At 41.9% G+C, this 18,684-nt stretch overlaps 1 protein-coding gene across 1 annotated transcript in view; it reads left to right on the forward strand.

Annotated features, from left to right (window-relative positions):
* BPGM (bisphosphoglycerate mutase) overlaps positions 1–16,840 on the forward strand; it is a 33,319-nt gene extending 16,479 nt beyond the window's left edge. The window contains exon 3 of the mRNA XM_005911173.3: positions 14,356–16,840. Within this exon, the coding sequence (XP_005911235.2) occupies positions 14,356–14,534 (179 nt within the window). The 3' untranslated portion in view covers positions 14,535–16,840. The remainder of the gene's footprint in view (positions 1–14,355) is intronic.
* The last annotated feature ends 1,844 nt before the right edge of the window (positions 16,841–18,684 follow it).

Below are 18,684 nucleotides of genomic sequence, written 5' to 3' on the forward strand. Positions count from 1 at the left end.
CAGTTCTACCCCTAGATACATTCCTGTATTCATTTCCTAGGGTGACTGTAACAAAGGGCCGGTAACTGGGTGGCTTAGAAAAACAGATAATAATTGTCTCACAGTCCTGGGAGCTGGAAGTCCTAAATCAAGTATTGGCAGGGTCCTGCTCCCCCTAATGGCTGTAGGAGAGAATCTTGTCTTGCCTCTTGCATTTTCTGGTGTTTGCCAGAAATCTGTAACATTCCTGGTTTGTAGATGCATCAGTGCAACCCTTCATCTTCACTTGGGGTTCTACCTGTGTGTCTCTGCATCTTGTCCAAATTTTCCTGTTTATAAGGATACCCAAAATATTGGACTGGAGCCTAACCCAGTGACCTCATTTTAACATGATTACCTCTATAAAAACTCATTTCTAAGTGAGATCACATTCTGAGGTGCTGGAGGTTACCTTCAACATACGTTTTTTGGGGGAAATACAGTTAAGTGCATAACAATACCTAAGAGAAATGAAAACATATGTCCAAACAAAAACTTGTACACAAACTTTCAAAGCAGCATTATTCATAAAAGACAAAATGTAGAAGCAACCCAAATGCCCATCAGTGGATGACTGGACAGATGAAATATGTAGTATGTCCATACAATTAAATAGTATTCGGCATTAAAAAGTAGCTAGTGAACATTCTATAATGTGGATGAGCTTCGATATCATTATTACATGAAAGACCCCAATCAAAAAGGATCACATATTGTAGGATTGTACTGGTATAAAATCTCCAGGATAAGCAAATCTATATAGACAATAAAATAGATTGTTTGTCTCCTGGGACTGAGTTGGAGGGGAAGAGGGTGGAGTGAAGAGTGACTGCTTATATATGCAGGGTTTCTTTTTGGGGTGGTGAAAATATTCTAAAACTGATTGTGGTGATGTTTGCACAACTCTGAATATGCTAAAAGCCATTGTGTACGTTCAATGGGTCAGTTGTATGGGTCAGTTGTATGTGAATTACTAAAGCTACAAAATAATCAATGAGATTTAAAAATGAGAGGATTTGATATAGCCCTGGAAAGCAGTAGTTTGGGGCAAATACATGGAAGTGACAGGTAACAAAGGAGAAGTGCATGGATGTGGAGTATAGAATAAATACAAAAATTAAAACACAGCTTTGACCATTGGGGCAGAAATGGATTTATAGGCATTACTGAGGCTTCCCTGGTGTCTCAGATGGTAAAGAATCCACCTGCAATGCAAGAGACCTGGGTTCAGTCCCTGGGTTGGGAAGATCCCCTGGAGAAGGGAATGGCAACCCATTCCAGTATTCTCACCTGCAGAATCCCCATGGACAGAGGAGCCTGGTGGGCGACAGTCCATGGGGTCACAAAGAGTCCAGACACGACTGAGTGAGAAATTAGTGGGCATTTGTTCTTAGGCTTCAATTAACTTTTCTTGTGAAGGTCTTTCTTCCTTTAATATGGATTGTATGGAACTAACTTACCTTTCAGTGGAAGCAGTGTCAGACTTTATTTTTTGGGGCTCCAAAATCACTGCAGATGGTGACTGCAGCCATGAAATTAAAAGATGCTTACTCCTTGGAAGAAAAGTTATGACCAACATAGATAGCATATTGAAAAGTGGAGACATTACTTTGCCAACAAAGGTCAGTCTAGTGAAGGCTATGGTTTTTCCAGTGGTCATGTATGGATGTGAGAATTGGACTGTGAAGAAAGCTGAGCACCAAAGAATTGATGCTTTTGAACTGTGTTGGAGAAGACTCTTGAGGGTCCCTTGGACTGCAAGGAGATCCAACCAGTCCATTCTAGAGGAGATCAGCCCTGGCTGTTCTTTGAAAGGAATGATGCTAAAGCTGAAACTGCAGTACTTTGGCCACCTCATGTGAAGAGTTGACTCATTGGAAAAGACTCTTATGCTGGGAGGGATTGGGGGCAGGTGGAGAAGGGGATGACAGAGGATGAGAGGGCTGGATGGCATCACCAACTCGATGGATGTGAGTTTGAGTGAACTCTGGGAGATGGTGATGGACAGGGAGGCCTGGCGTGCTTCGATTCATGGGGTCGCAAAGAGTTGGACACGACTGAGCTACTGAATTGAACTGAACTTACCTTTCAGAGATTAATGAAGTAGGAGCAACTTTAAATTATAACTCCTATCCCTATCACTGTAAACAAGCTGTATAAAAAATGTTTTCATTTGGGGAATAACTGATTTAAAACAGGAGTGTTCATGCTCGAAGAGGTCAGTTATACAAAGAATAGAAGGTACGTGTAGAGAAAGGTATAAGGCTGGCTGTTGTCTGCAGGAGAAGACAAGGGAGGTATATGGAAGGGAGATAGGGAAGGTAGAAATGGTAGGATTGGTAACCAGGAAGTATGGCGGACATTCAGGGGGAAAAAATTGGCAGAAAAACCAGAATATATCATTAGGCACAAGCCAATAGCTGGGGAAGCAAATGAGTGAAGATTGCAGTTTGTCCATAGGAAGTCTTTTTTTTTTTTTTTAATTTAATTTAATTATTTATTTTAATTGGAGTCTAATTACTTTACATTGTTATGGTGGTTTTTGCCATACATTGACATGAATCAGAGGAAGTCTTAAGAGTGGTTTGTGATCTTGGCTCCTCGATCCTTGGGGAGGAGAACAGCTTTGTTCCCTTTTGGTCTATAGTACCCCCTGGTGGTACTGTTGTTAAGATTCATCAAGGTTCTTTGCTGCTGCTAAGATCCCCTGTAGTGACGTCCATGCCTAACGTGGAAGAAAAGGACTTCACGTGCTGGAAACAGACTGGACTAGGCTTTAGGGTCACATCATAAATATTTGTTATCTCTTGTTTTAGGAATCCTCTAAATGCTAATTCCCTCTACTAAAATTTCTCTTACAGTGTATGTTGAAAAAGAAGATCCAAGTATTCTATGCCACAGCTCCAAGAATTAAGCATAAGTCACTTTTTAAAGATCAGAAGAAAGTGTTTATTTCTTCCATGTCATTTCTGATAATTTAGTGAGATCATAGCCCTTTAAAAAATTTATTGTAGATGTATATGCTCACAAATAGGAATACCAACATTAGTTATTTTATATGTCATTAACCTTCATGAGTTCATGTATGAAGGCTACATGTGTCATGTTAGTCGCTTCAGTCATGTCCAACTCTTTGTGGCCCCATGGACTATAGTTTTCCAGGCTCTTCTGTCCATGGAATTCTCCAGGCAAGAATACTGGAGTGGGTAGACATTGTTTTCTCCAAGGGTTCTTCCCAACCCAGAGATCTAACCAGGGTCTCCTGCTTTGCTGGTGGATCTTCTTGGAAGGTTAGGAAACCTAATTTTCATGTGGTACTTGATAAATTCTCAATCTAAAAAAAAACAAAACATTCTATTGAATTTGGAAAATATCTTGATTTGGGAAAGATAGAAGGCAGGAGAAGGGGATGACAGAGGACGAGGTGGTTCGATGGCATCACCAACTCAGTGGACATGAGTTTGTGCAAGCTCCCGGAGGTGGTGCAGGACGGGGAAGCCTGGCGTGCTGCAGCCTGTGGGGTCACAGAGGCGGACACAACTGAGCCCCTGAGCAACAACAAATTGAATTCAGATACTGACTTTCCAAGATTCCAAAAATTAAGTGAATCTCGCTTATTTAAAGGGCTTCCCAAGGGGCGCAATGGTAAAGAATTCGCCTGCCAATGCAGGAGATATAGGAGACGAGGGTTCAATCTGTGAGTCAGGAAGATCCCCTAGAGTAGAAAGTGGCAAACCTGCTCCAGTATTCTTGCCTGGAAAACTCCATAGGCAGAGGAGTCTGGTGGTCTACAGTGCATGGGATTGCAGAGAGTCAGGCATGACTGAGCAAGAGACACACACCCCCTTACTTTAAGGGGAAAATACAAGATTTTTCTAATAGAAAAAGATGACTGGCCAATTTATTTGTGTTTATATGTGTTTATTGTGTTAAAAAAATGTAAAGGACTTCCCTGGTGGTCCAGTGGTTAAGAATCTGCCTGCCAGTGCAGGGGACACGGGTTCAATCCCTGGCCCAGGAAGATTCCGCATGTGGTGGGGGCAACTAAGCCCATGCACCACAACTGCTGAGCCCATGTGCCTAGAGCCTGTGCTCTGCAACAAGAGAAGCCACCACAATGAGAAGTGTGTGCACCAGAACTACAGGGTAGGTACCACTTCCTGCAACTAGAGAAAGCCCTCATGCAACAGTGAAGATATTTTTTTGAAAAACCATAAAATTTACCATCTTAATTGCTAATTTATTTTTTCTGTGAATTTATATTTCTATACATCCCCCTGTTTTTGACTAATGTCTATTACCCTAGTACAGTTATTCACAGCATCTCCTTTCACTTTCTGAAGTGCCCCAGCTTGGATGATAAATTATATGGTCATCTTATTATAAAGGTTATTCACCTGTATTAAGAATGAACCTTTGAAATGGGTGTGACCCGATTCCATATTCCCTGTAAGTACAAAAGTTGCTAAATTCTTTGCATTGGTCACAAAGGTAACAATGAATGTTGTTGTAGACTGATCTGATTCCTAGTCCTGTTTTCTAGATATGTTTCTGTAAAATTCTCCCCTTCAAACAGGATCTTTCAAGGAAGTGGGCAGTTTTCCCCCATACTGTTCTTAAATTGTTTGACACACTTAAAGCATCTTGCCTTCTGTTGGGCAGAGTACGATAACTGAGAGGATCAATGACAGCATACTGTCAATGACAGCATACTGTCGTATACAAATACCTTATTGTAACTTTGGATTGGAAAGAATGATAAGCCAGTCACGGAACTAATTGGGAAATTGGTCTGCCCTGAAGTCTCCAAGGGCCTTAAGATCTTTTGGCTAAGAGTGTACACGTGTTACTCATCTACTCTAGATTGTACGTACCCTGATAATGGAGAAAGTTCCTAAGATGTTATTTTGTTTCTCAAATATTTGGTGCTAAGTCGCTTCAGTCGTGTCCAACTCTGTGTGACCCCATAGACGGAAGCCCACCAGGCTCCCCCATTCCTGGGATTCTCCAGACAAGAACACTGAAGTGGGTTGCCATTTCCTTCTCCAATGCATGAAAGTGAAAAGTGAAAGTGAAGTCGCTCAGTCGTGTTCGACTCTGTGCGACCCCATGGACAGAAGCCCTCTAGGCTCCTCTGTCCACGGGATTCTCTAGGCAAGAATACTGGAGTGGGTTGCCAATTTCTTCTCCTGATTCTGTCCTAAAGTCAGTCAAATCCTGCCTGTGGGAAAGAAGGCAGGTGCTGTTGAATTAAAGTAAAACCCAGACAGACCTCAGGGCTTAGCCATGACCATGATAAGTGAACAAAGCCCAAACCCAGTTCAGTGAGTCTCCTCTTACTACCTGCTGCTGCTGCTAAGTCGCCTCAGTCGTGTCCGACTCTGTACAGCCTCGTAGACGGCAGCCCACCAGGCTCCTCTGTCCACAGGATACTTACCACCTGAGCTGTTTTAATTTTTTTCCTGAAAAGTAGCCCTTCCCTTGATCTTTCTGTTTGGAATACTGTTATGAGAAGCTGACTTGAGTATCTTTGGCAAGTAAAGTATAAAAAGGTAATTTCATGCAACTAATTGAGTCTTATATTATTATGGTTTTACATTGTGGTTTGTGAATGACACTCCCTGGTACAGCTATATGAGATGGCCCTTTTTTGAGCGCATGCTGTGCGCTAAACACAGTTCTGGGCATTTTGCATACATGTTTCTGGTAGGAATTAGAACAAGTGTTTGAACTTACTGGAAAACTGTGGTTCAGTATTTTGTTTTGCTTTGTTTCTATGTCTTACTCTGCTATTTAGTATAGCCAAATCATGTTTTTTTAATTTTTAAAATGTATTTTTGGCTGTGCGGGGTCTTTGCTGCTACATGGGCTTTTCTTTAGTTGTGCAAGAGGGGGCTGCTCCCCTTGCAGTGTGTGGGTTTCTCATTGCACTGCATCTCCTGTTGTGGAACACAGGCCCAAGGGTGCGTGGGCTTCAGGAGTTGCAGCACGTGGGCTCAGTTGTGATGCATGGGGTTAGTTTTTCCACTGCATGTGGGATCTTCCCAGACCAGGGATTGAACCCATGTCTCCTGCATTGGCAGGTGGACTCTTTACCACTGAGCCACCAGGGAAGCCTGTAAGTCATGTTTTTAAATTTTCATTTGAACAATCATTGATTGTTTTCATTTGTTTTGTTTGGTTGGTTTTTTAGGTTTCACATGTGAGATCACATGGTATTTGTCTTTCTCTGCCTGATTTCACTTAGTGTAATACCCTGTAGATCCATCCATATTGTCACAAATGGCAAGCTATCTTTTTTATTACTAAGTAATGTGTCATTGTGTATATGCACCACATCTTGTTTATCCATTAATTTATCAATGAATAGTTAGGTTCCTTCCATTTCTTGGCTATTATAAATAATGTTCCAGTGAACATTGGTTTGTGTGTATTTTTTTTTTTGAATTAGTGTTTTTGTTTTCTTTGGATAAATACCCAGAAGTGAAATTATTAGAGCAACCCACTCCAGTGTTCTTGCCTGGAGAATCCCAGGGACAGGGGAGCCGGGTGGGCTGCCGTCTATGGGGTCGCACAGAGTCGGATATGACTGAAGTGAAGCAGCAGCAGCAGCATAGTGGCTCTATTTTTAATGTTTTGAAAAACCTGCATATTGCTTTCTATAATGGCTGCACCAATTTACAGTCCTGCCAACAGTGCACAGGGTCCCCTTTTCTCCACCTTTGCCAGAAGTGGTTATTTGTTGTCTTTCTGATGATAGCCACTCTGAGAGGAATGAAATGGTATCTCACTGTGGTTCTAATTTGCATTTCCCTGATGTTTAGTACAGCTGAGCGTCTTTTTATGTGTCTGTTGGCCATCTGCATTTCTCCTTTGGGAAACATCTATTCAGGTCCTCTGCCCAGGTTGCTTTTTTTTTTTTTTTTTAATGCTGAATTGTTTGAATTCCTTGTCTACTTTGGATATGAACCCCTTATCGGATGTATCACTTTGCAGGTATCTTTCCCCATTCAGAATGCTGGCCTTTGGTTTGTTGATAGTTTCCTTCTCTGTGCAAAGGCTTTCTGTTTGGTATAGTGACATGGACTGCTTTACTTTGAACTTTATAGTAGTTCTTAATTCCTTCAGAAGAAAGACTTAAATATATGAAATACTATATAGTAAGAAAGCCTCTACATGAAGGGCTGCTTTATTGATTTTTAACAGCATAAACAACTACCCATGCTGTACTAAGAAGTCGAGATTACAGCAGGGCCCACCTCTCACCAGCTACTACCACGATGACTCCTAGCCCAGGCTTAGGATCTAATAGCTCCCTGTTCCTTCGCATTCCAGACGGGTGTGTGTTTCTTTCTCTGTGGTTGGCAGAGCCACTTCCTGTTTGTTTCCTGAAGGCCCACATTGGAGGAGAAGCGAGGTACTGAACTGAAGCATTGGATGTAGTCTGCCTGTTGTTGCCAGCGGAAGTGGATTGTTTAGTCTGGGTTCAAGAAAGGACTAGGCAGTTTCAAGTTTGGAGTAAAAGTGGCATGCAAGATGGGCTTGCCCCACTGAAGAACTGTGTGCAGCTGCACACGTAACAAGGCAAAGAAGGATGAAGTGAAATTAGAGACTTAAGGAGGAAAGGTCAGCTGGGACTTGCTGTGGGGACAGGGACTGACTGACCAGTCACCTTTGGCATTTTGTGGGATATTTTCAGAAGTAGCAAAATCAGGCCTCTCTTCTGTGAAGCAAATGCTTATCTAGCGGTATGGTTACACTTTCTCTTATTGATTTATAGAAACCTTCCTTTTTTAAAATTGTAAAGCATTTAACTATAAAATTAGATGTAGGATGGATTCTACTCTCTGCCTTATTCTAAATCAGAGGCTGTTATGTTATCATCATGTTACACTACTCAAATAACCAATTTCTAATTCTCCCCTGGCCAGTCTTTTAAGTTGTACATGGATAGCATTCAAACCTAAAAGAAATAAAATTAAAAGTAGGTGGAACATATATGAAATTCAGAATCTTGTGTCAGCTCTTATTTTGGCAACAGAAGAATACAGAACTCTCATCACAAGTCCCCGTCAGTGGGGTTTTAATTGTGACTGATGTGATTGGGAAAAGGAAGGGGGGCGCGGCTGTCACCTCCCATTTGTATAATTTGATCGGAGTTTTGCCCTCTTTCTCTAATTCCCCAAAATATGCATCATGTAATTGGGGTTTCCCAGGACTTCCCAGGTTGCGCTTATGGTAAAGAACCCACTTGCCAATACAGGAGACACAAGAGACATGGGTTCTATCTCTGGGTCAGGAAGATCTCCTAGAGGGGGACATGGCAACTCACTTCAGTATTCTTGCCTGGAAAATCTCATGGACAGAGGAGCCTGGCAGGCTACAGTCCACAAGGTCACAAAGAGTCGGACACGACTGAAGCAGCTGAGCACGCACACACACGTTGTCCTGTATAGATCTGTCTCCCCAAACATCTTTTCTCTTGTTTCCTGATATTCAAAGATTTTGGGCAAACACTTTGGAGAAAACCAAAGAAAATATATAGAAGACAAATTTAATTTCAGTTATTTGCTGTTTGTGCACTAAATACAAATGACTTTTTCTTCAGCCTTTTTGACCGTCTCTCTTTTTTTTCCTTAAAAAGGTGATAAAGGAATCACAATCTTTAGTGAGAGCTTCAACAGTAAGGGACTAGATTTAATTTGAAAGCTTAGAGAGTTCAGGTTCATTCATTTCGGCCATGTGCCAAGGGTCCATTAAGTCAGGTGCCGTATATTCTTGGTGCAAGGATGCAGCACCTGGACCTGGACATGCAAAGTCTGTACTTCTGAGGCACACTGTGAGTCTCCGTTTCGATCTCCTGAAATTTGGCCGGTACTGTACCTCTGACATAGTCCTCTGAGGACTATATGTACAGACTATATGTCTTAGAGTTTTTGTTAACATTCTATTCCTAACAGCCTTTACTTAATTCATATAGTTGTAATATCGGATCATTAAGCTAAAAAAATTTCTGGATTCCAGCAGCCAACACATGATAAAATTCCTTACAGTTGAACAAACATTACTAAATTCTTGCATAAGGCCCCGTTCAAAAGCATGAGCATCACAAGAGTGGGTAAAACATTGCCTTACAATCCTGGTGGGAGAAGTGAGTATTTGCTCAGCCACCGCTGATAGAATGCAGAGGGGTAGTGCTGTATATCTGTGTGGGGATCTTCATGACTGTCCATGGTTCCTGTTCCTGCTCAGTGGTCAGGGGAATCATTGTAGATACAGTCTTGATTTTTTGAAGTCGGTCCTGTGTGCAGAGAATTAAGCTGTTAAGATTTCTTCCCATATTGGCTTTGAGTTACTCCTTTGACTTACCATCAAACTTTCATTATTTCTTAGTTGAAATATCCCAGTCATTAAAATGGATTGCAGTTAACTTTCAGATGCTCCTACGTGGAAGATTCAAGAATGAAAGACAACAGCTGGGAGTTGGAGAAGGGGTTGATTCGGGATTAGATATTTCCCTTCAGAACATTCTTAGATGTCGTTTAAAACAATCTAAACCCATTATCAGATGGAGGATGTGATATCTGGCCACTCATTATAACTTTCATATGATGTTCCCGTTAATGCATTTGTAATATGATATTGCATAATATAGTATTGATTTGGTTTGATTTAATCCAATGCAGATGCATTTTTTAGCCTTAGGAGTTCTGCTTGCTTAACTCTCTTAGGACAAAGAATGTGACTTATGCCAAAATTGAGGAATGAGTAATGGCTTCATTGTGGTTTTTTCTAATTTGCTTTTTTAAAATGTCAGTCACTAAGTCTGTTGACTGATTATTAAGTGGTCTAAGTATTTTAAATATTTGTAAGTAATTAGTCTGCTCTGTGAATGGCTTGAGTAGTCATTAAAGTGGAATGTCAACTTTATTTATTGGAAATATTTCTATTTTTGTTGAACTCTCCTTTCTTTATAGGTGAAATATTATAGTTCTCGTGGCCTTTGTTTAGTTTGCTCTTTCATTTGGTCCCACACAAAGCCGGGTTGTTATCTAAGCCATAAGCATGAGCTTGAGAGTAACGCTCTTAAAAATAACACTTGTTACACCTGGTTAGATCTGAGGCCATGGTCAGATGAGTTCCACGTGTGCCCCTTGACCCTTGCCAAAGACCTAGCACTTTTCTCTGAGGTCACATCATAACCCCTAACCCTGGCCCATGATAATCCCCGTGTGTTAGCTATTTCAAGGGGATCGGACAAGTCAGTTCATCCCTGTTGTTGTTGTTTAGTCACCAAGTTATGTCCTACTCTTTTTCGACCCCATGGACTGTAGCGTGCCAGGCTCCTCTGTCCATGGGATTTCCCAGGCAAGAATACTAGAGTGATTACCATTTCCTTCTCCAGGGGATCTTCCCAACCCAGGGATCGAGCCCTGGTCTACTGCACTGCAGGTGGATGCTTTACTGCTGAGCCGCAGGCGAAGCCCATTCATCCCTGTACTAGTCTTGAAAACATGAGACCTATAGGTTCTGGAGTTCAGTTAGCACCCAGCCCTTCACAAGGGCAGAACACGGACATAAACATTCTCCTCTCTCCTAGTACTGAGGTGGAAATAGCCATCGACGAGTCAGATGACCAGAGCTGAAGTCCTGGAAGTTGGAATTTTTTTTTAAAGTCCAATTTTACTACCTTAACTGTCTTGTGATTTGAACCATAAACTTCTCTGGATCTGTTCAGTAGTTTTTCAAACATCTTTCTAGAGATATAATTCACATGCCATACAGTTCATCCATTTAAAGTATATAATTCAGTGGCTTTTCACAGAGTTGTTTACTCACAGAGTTGTCCATCTATTAGCACAGTCAATTTCAGAACATTTTCATTACCCTCAAAAAAAAAAAAACAACACCCCGTACCTGGCTGTCACTGCGCAGTCCTCCCATCCCCTCTGGCCCTAAGCAACCACACACCTATTTACGTCACTGTTAGATTCGCCGGTTCTGGCCCTCATGCGTGCTTAGTTGTTCAGCCGTGTCCGACTCTCTGTGATCATTTGGATTGTAGCCTACCTGGCTGCTCTGCCTATGGGATTCTCCAGGCAAGGATACTGGAGTGGGTTGCCATGGCCTCTTCCAGAGGATCTTTTTGACCCAGGGATCAAACCCACGTCTCCTGTGTCTCCTGCATTGGAAGGCGGATTCTTTGCCTGCTGAACCATCTTGGGAAGGCACCATTTGGTATAAATGGAACCATGCAGTATATACTCCTTTGTGACGGGCTTCTTTCACTTAGCCTACTGTTTCCAGGGGTCATCAATGTTTAGCATGTATCAGCACTTCATTCCGGAGAAGACAATGGCACCCCACTCCAGTACTCTTGCCTGGAAAATCCCATGGACGGAGGAGCCTGGCAGGCTGCAGTCCATGGGGTCTCTACGAGTTGGACATGACTGAGCGACTTCACTTTCACTTTTCACTTTCATGCACTGGAGAAGGAAATGGCAACCCACTCCAGTGTTCTTGCCTGGAGAATCCCAGGGACAGGGGAGCCTGGTGGGCTGCCGTCTGTGGGGTCGCACAGAGTCGGACATGACTGGAGTGACTTAGCAGCAGCAGCAGAACTTCATTCCTTTTTATTGTCAAATAATAATCCATTGTCTGGATCTACCACATTTAATTCATCCATTCATCAGTTGGTGGACTTTTAGGCTGTTTCCATCTTTTATCTGTTATGAATGATGCTGCTCTGAGGGTTTGGGTATGGGTTTTTGTGTGGACATATGTTTGCATTTCTCTTGGGTGTGTACCTAGGAGTAAAATTGCTGGGTCCCCTGGTAATTCTGTGTTTACCTGTTTGAAGAATTGCCAGACTGTTTCCCAAAGATTCCACAGGATCTTATACTCTTAATTTACAATGTATTAGGATTTCAGTTTCTCTATATCCTTAGCAGTCAGCTGGCTCTAAACCACGTGCTGTTGCATTCTGCTCTGACTGTCTCCAGGGGTTACATGCGGCAGCTGCTGTGCGTCCAGCTGACAGATCTGACCTGACAGAGCCCGAGGGCTCTTAAAATCCAAGGCAGTCATCTCCCAGCTAAACAGCTGGCTGTCTGGTCTGAATTTATTTGTTCTTGCCAGCTTTAGTTAGGAGTGGTAATCATAGGTAGGGTTGCAGTGTGAGGGTGGGAGCTTCGCAGGACAAAGTAATGTGTTAGTAGCCTACTCTTTAAATCTTCAACCTAGAAGAGAATTCCTAGTGGAGAAAGAAGAAATACTTTTCATGCTGTCCTTTGTCATGTTTCTCTTTTTAAGTCCGTTCCTTCTACCTCACACCCTGTGTAATGGTGGTAGAGAAGAGTGTGTGTTTCTTTTTTTAATTAGACAGAGGCAGTGGAGGCCCAGAGAGGGCCTCCGAGTTATGACCATTAGTTAATAAAAACAACAGAGTGCATTGATAACTAACTGCCACTAACTTATTCTACCATTCTCACCTTCCAAGTAAAGGAGGACCCTTGAACTTGCCTCAGAACTTGCTCTCCCTAGGTCCTTTCTGTTAATATAGCACAGAAGCATATGGTTAGAGTTTAGAAGTCTATATAATAAATGTCTGTTTTTAAAGCAGATAATTTGAACACTTTCGGTTACCTTTTAATTAGCTTAACTCCATTTCTTCAGGTCTCCTCTCTTCTCTTTGTCCATTTTGAATCAGAAAAACTTGAAAAACATTGTATACTAATTACAGACACTTAGGTTTCAGTTCACCCACTCCAGTGTTCTTGCCTGGAAAATCCCAGGGACGGGGGAGCCTGATGGGCTGCCATCTACGGGGTCGCACAGAGTCGGACACGACTGAAGCAACTTAGCAGCAGCAGCAGTAGCAGGTTTCAGTTCAGTTTAGTCGCTCAGTTGTGTCTGATTCTTTGCGACCCCATGAACCGCAGCACACCAGGCCTCCCTGTCCATCACCAGCTCCCGGAGTTCACCCACACCCATGTCCATTGAGTCAGTGATGCCATCCAACCATCTCATCCTCTGTTGTCCCTTTCTCCTCCTGCCCTCAATCCCTCCCAGCATCAGGGTCTTTTCAAATGAGTCTGCTCTTCGCATCAGGTGGCCAAAGTATTGGAGTTTCAGCTTCAACATCAGTCCTTCCAATGAACACCCAGGACCGATCTCCTTTAGGATGGACTGGTTGGATCTCCTCCCAGGCCAAGGGACTCTCAAGAGTCTTCTCCAACACCACAGTTCAAAAGCATCAATTCTTCGGTGCTCAGCTTTCTTCAGAGTCCAACTCTCATATCCATACATGACCACTGGAAAAACCATAGCCTTGACTAGACGGACCTTTGTTGACAAAATAATGTCTCTGCTTTTCAATATGCTGTCTAGGTTGGTTGTAACTTTCCTTTCAAGGAGTAAGTGTCTTTTAATTTCATGGCTGCAATCACCATCTGCAGTGATTTTGGAGCCCAGAAAAATAAAGTCAGCCACTGTTTCCACTGTTTCCCCATCTATTTGCCGTGAAGTGATGGGACCATATGCCATGAGCTAAGTTTTCTGAATGTTGACCTTTAAGCCAACTTTTTCGCTCTCCTCAGCTAGGTTTAAATCCAGGCTTTGTTTACAGCCTGTGTGATCTTGAATTGTTTGCTTAAGCTCTCTGTGTCAAAATTGTTACATGGAAAAATAATAGTGCATATCTGATTAAACAAGTTAACACACATAAAGTACTTCGAAAAGTATGTGGCATGTGAAATGTACATTAGCTATTTATCGTTTAAAGCACTCATTAAAAAAAAACCAAAAAACCTATAACCACCACGGCTGCTACTACCCTTGCTACAACTCCAGCTCTTCTGGTCAAAGTTGAACAACCTATGATTCAGGTTCCTTAAAAAAGATCTGATGGAATTCCCTGGTGGTCCAGTGGCTAAGGACTCCATGCTTTCATTGCCAAGGCTGTGGGTTTAATCCCTGGTCTGGAAACTCAGATCCCACCACACCTTGCTCTCCCAGCAGTTGGAATGTTAAAGGGCAAGAGGACGAGACCTGTCAATCATTTAGTTAGGAAACAACCAGCAACAGGTTGCCCCAAAACATGTTTTCCTAAGATTTGATGTAAATTTCTGTCTCATCTTTCTTTCTTTTTTTTTTTTTTTTTTAAATCTTCTGGAATGTCCTTGGCTTCCAGTGACCATAGCTGGAATCTTTGAGTATCTGGCATGGTTCCAAACACACAGTTAATGTGGGACTAAGTAAGTGTGCACGTAAATACGTAACCAGAGCTTCCTCCTGGGTTGTCTTTAACACCTTGTTTCTTCCCCTCTTGATCTCCAGGTATCTCGGATGAAGAAATTATCAACATTACTCTTCCTACTGGAGTCCCCATTCTCCTGGAACTGGACGAGAACCTGCGTACTGTTGGGCCTCACCAGTTCCTGGGCGACCAAGAGGCTATCCAAGCAGCCATTAAGAAAGTTGACGATCAAGGAAAAGTGAAACGAGCTGACAAATAAAGTTTTTCCCACGTGCTGGCTAGGAATAGCTGCAGAAGGAATGGCATGCGGTGTGTTATGAGTGCTCATCTCCCACACCCCCCCCCTTTTTTTTTTGTCTGTCTTCCCACCTGATTTTTCCAGATCTAGGCTGTGGGGTAGAGTTTGTAGAGGTAATTAGGTCTTAACGTTGGCCCAGTTAAAGGCTTTAGGATGCCCATAGCCTTATGTGCTAACCCCTGCCAGCCTCCTTTTAATTAGTCACTAAGTTAATCACCAGTGGGGCTTAATCAATGTCCTAAGTTTCTGAGATGGAAAAGCAACAAGTGAAGCTTAAGTTCAAGGTCGTCCTCATTCAGTAAATCAGTATTGAGTCACTATTGACAGACCTTCACTTCAATAAGACGTTTGTATTTATAGAAAATTTCTGGGATGATAATAAAGGATATTAGATAATATGCTCTACTTAAGTATTTATTACTAGTCTTTTGTACTCTGATAGGTAAGACCAGAGGCCCATTAAATGGGAGAGTCACAGATGGGTTCTTCCAAAGCAGCCAGCTACAAACAGCAAGGCCTTTTGCTCGTCTCAAGTCCAGAGACATCCTGTTTGACATCTGGTGGAATTCCTCTCTAGTGCTGGAATTAGCAGCATATAGACAGCCATAGCTGTTCATGTTCTCTTTTGTTTTTAAACATTAATCTTGGGCTCCTTAAAATTGATTTAAAAATAAGTTCTGTGTCTGAAAATGGTACCTCCAAAGTATTTCCATATGATTCCTAAGTATTAAGTACAGGCTACTGAATTAGTCTCTGCTTTCATCTTCCTGTAACACAAAGAGTTGTACTTGTTTCAACACACAGACATGCTTAATTCTCTATAAATTGAAGTTTAGGTCAGGGTGAAGTTAGAATATAGTGGGTGTAATTTCATTCACTTGAACAGGGGAAATGGTATACTGGCACTTGTCAGTGGACATTTGTTCTTTATCTGCTGAGGGCAAAACATGGTACATAGTCTACAGTACTCAGGGTAGACCACAGACTGATTGATTGCTCATCAATCTTAATGATACAGGATGTCTTTAGATGCTGTAGACAGGTATGTCATCATTTCTTTAAGCTACTGCTGCTGCTAAGCCACTTCAGTCGTGTCCGACTCTGTGCGACCCCATAGACAGCAGCCTACCAGGCTCCTCTGTCCCTGGGATTTTCTAGGCAAGAACACTGGAGTGGGTTGCCATTTCCTTCTCCAATGCATGAAAGTGAAATGTGAAAGTGAAGTCACTCAGTCATGTCCGACTCAGCGACCCCATGGACTGAAGCCTACCAGGCTCCTCCATCCATGGGATTTTCCAGGCAAGAGTACTGGAGTGGGTTGCCATTGCCTTCTCCATTAAGCTACTGCCTTATATCAAAGCAAGTGACATACGTTTCAATGATAGAGTCATCTTAACAGTTTACAACTATAATAGCTATTACAGGTATCACGAGTTTTTCATGGTTTTCCATTGGTGGGTTAGTTTATTTGTATCCATTTTGTGGTAAAATTGGCATTAGAAGGAAACTAACTATAAAACCCTTGCCACTGCTTGGTCTCCACTGATCCTTAAATCAAGATTTAGAGGGACTTTCCTGGCAGTCCAGTGGTTATGACTCTGAACTTCCAATGTAGGGGACACGGGTTCCATCCCTGGTCAGGGAACTAAGACCCCATGTGCTGTGTAGCACAACCAAAAGATAAAAAATAAAGAAGACTTAGAGCATCAGCTGATAAAGATGGCTGAAAAGAACGTGGTTTGCTCACACCTGGCCACATCTGCAATGTGTAAGGACGTGGAGTGTGGCTGCTTGACATTCCTGACCGACTACTGTCTTTTCTGCTGCCGTCCTTCTTTTCAGTCCTGTTGCCCAACCAAATAGCACTCTTTATGATAATTCAGAGATCAGGGTCACAGACACAACTACCGTCTTCCTAGAATTCCAAACCTATGGCTAAACTTCAACTCAGACCATTTTTGAACAGCTTTATCTCTGGAACTGGCATCTGAATTTTCCAGCCCAAGTGGTGACCATGTCTTAAAGCAGCTCAAGATCCCAGATTTGGATTCTTCCCTCACCCCACCTCTAGACGTCCACCTCCAGAGGACCCCCAGCAGCATGATTGCTCCCTTGCACAAAGCTGTGCTCACACTTAGTCACTTTGGAATCTCACAGACTTCCTCAGAGAGGGATAATTGTTGCTGACACATTCTGGTACAATTTTGGTTTTATTGTTTTTGAGATCTTGGCTGAAATAAAAGAGATATTTATGAAAACTTGATGTACAATTATCTTTAACAACTTTAGCACGTTAACCTCGAGACCACCTAGTGAACCTGTTTTCTTTGCACGGTTTACAAAGTATTCAGGATTTTTGATGTAGGTACCTCGAAGTATGCCTAACCTGGATCCTTGGTATCCTCTGTACTATGTCAAGCTGGGACCATAAAAAGGGGGAGTTTTTTAAATCTAAAAAATGATAGCTTATCTAGAAATTTGGTCCTTGGCAGGCCAGGTTTGGCTTGCCTTGGAACCACCTAGACAAGTTTTTTCTACCCAGGCTGTAATGCTTGTTATATGCAGGTCCAGTGTGGTAAGATAATAGCCATAGCAAGATGCTATGAATTTTCATTTTTAAATATCTCAAATGAATCCTGTATCCCAGTACATTGAGACTTTGTTTTTCTTAAAAAAAAAAAAAAAAAAAAAAACAACAAAAATTCTGCCTCAGGAAAAAAGGTTCTTAAAATCATCCAGTACAAATTTGAGCACTGAATTAACAAAGCATCCTCAGTTAGGATACGTTACATCATGTATATTTCCTTGATAAAGATGTGCAAGGAAAATTTCTTAACATGATCTGGCTATTTCCATGCTTAACCAGATTCTTTTGCCCCAAATTTGCAGACTATTTCTCATCTTGGGTCATGACCACTTTTATTAAAATGCAGCCCTTTGTGTGCACATTAATGGCAGTGGTTATTTGTCTTCTAGCCTGGGAAGCCTCCCCAGAGGCTCTGTAGCTTTGTTGCCAAAATGCTTTTTTTGGTTAAAGCCAATCCCTGTTGGGCTGCAATTGGCCAACTTGGTGGCCAGAAGCAGAAATCCTTCCAGGAAAGAGAAGACAGAGATCACATATGTTTACCCCCTTCCTACCATGTAGTTATAATTTTTTATTTTCCAGCCCCTCTCTGTTTATGACAGAATGAAGTAGGGGAACCGGCTTTACTGGACAGAAAGTTCATCATCCCCAGCATCATTTTTAATTCATTTTTATGCTCTTACAAGTGGCAAGTCTCTCTTCAAAGTTCAGGTTCCCTCTCACCTGGAAAGTCTTTCATATATTTCTCTTCCCTCAGAAACACAAAATTGCCTCAACATTTCAGACTCTGATCACTTTTCCTTTGATCACTTTTGTCTTCTGCGTGGTTGGATTTTGCAAGTTTGGGGCTCACTTCTATAGCACTACTCATCTTATAAATCATGCCTTGCCTCTCAGCAGATCTGACTGTGGCAGATGCTATGTTATGCTGTATCCTGAGGGTTTCCACATTGGACTGTGAGGGAAATTTTGTCCCAAGGGAAATATGAAATGGCCATACTATAAGAATATTTTAATCGTGTAATATCCCTCTAGTGCCAAAGCTATTTAGCAAAATGATAGGCAGAATTAAAGTCACTCTTGCCTACAATAGGCGAAATTTTATTCATTGGAGGATAATCTCACTATACAGACTAGCTTTTAAGATGTGGAAATTAAGTCCAAAAAATGTAAGTTCCTTAGACAAAATCGTAAACATGAGCCAGATTGTCATCATCACGTTTGACTTTCACATAATAGAGCCACATTTTATTTGCCTTTTATTTAGTTGGGGCTAGCCATTTAAACTTATGCTTACTCTGATTTAACAGGAATATATTTTTAATATCTTTTTATTATAAAACATTTTAAACGTCCACAAAAGCTGAGACTAAATAGCACAAGCAATACTCATTTACTGATCACCCACTACCACTTCATTAACTTTGTTGTTGTTTAGTTACTAAGTCATGTCTGACTTTTTGCAATTCCAGAGCCCACCAGGCTCCTCTTCTTCCCAGGCAAGAATGCTGGAGTGTATTTCCCTTT

Source organism: Bos mutus, chromosome 4 (assembly GCF_027580195.1).
Source record: "Bos mutus isolate GX-2022 chromosome 4, NWIPB_WYAK_1.1, whole genome shotgun sequence".
Classification (NCBI taxonomy): domain Eukaryota; kingdom Metazoa; phylum Chordata; class Mammalia; order Artiodactyla; family Bovidae; genus Bos; species Bos mutus.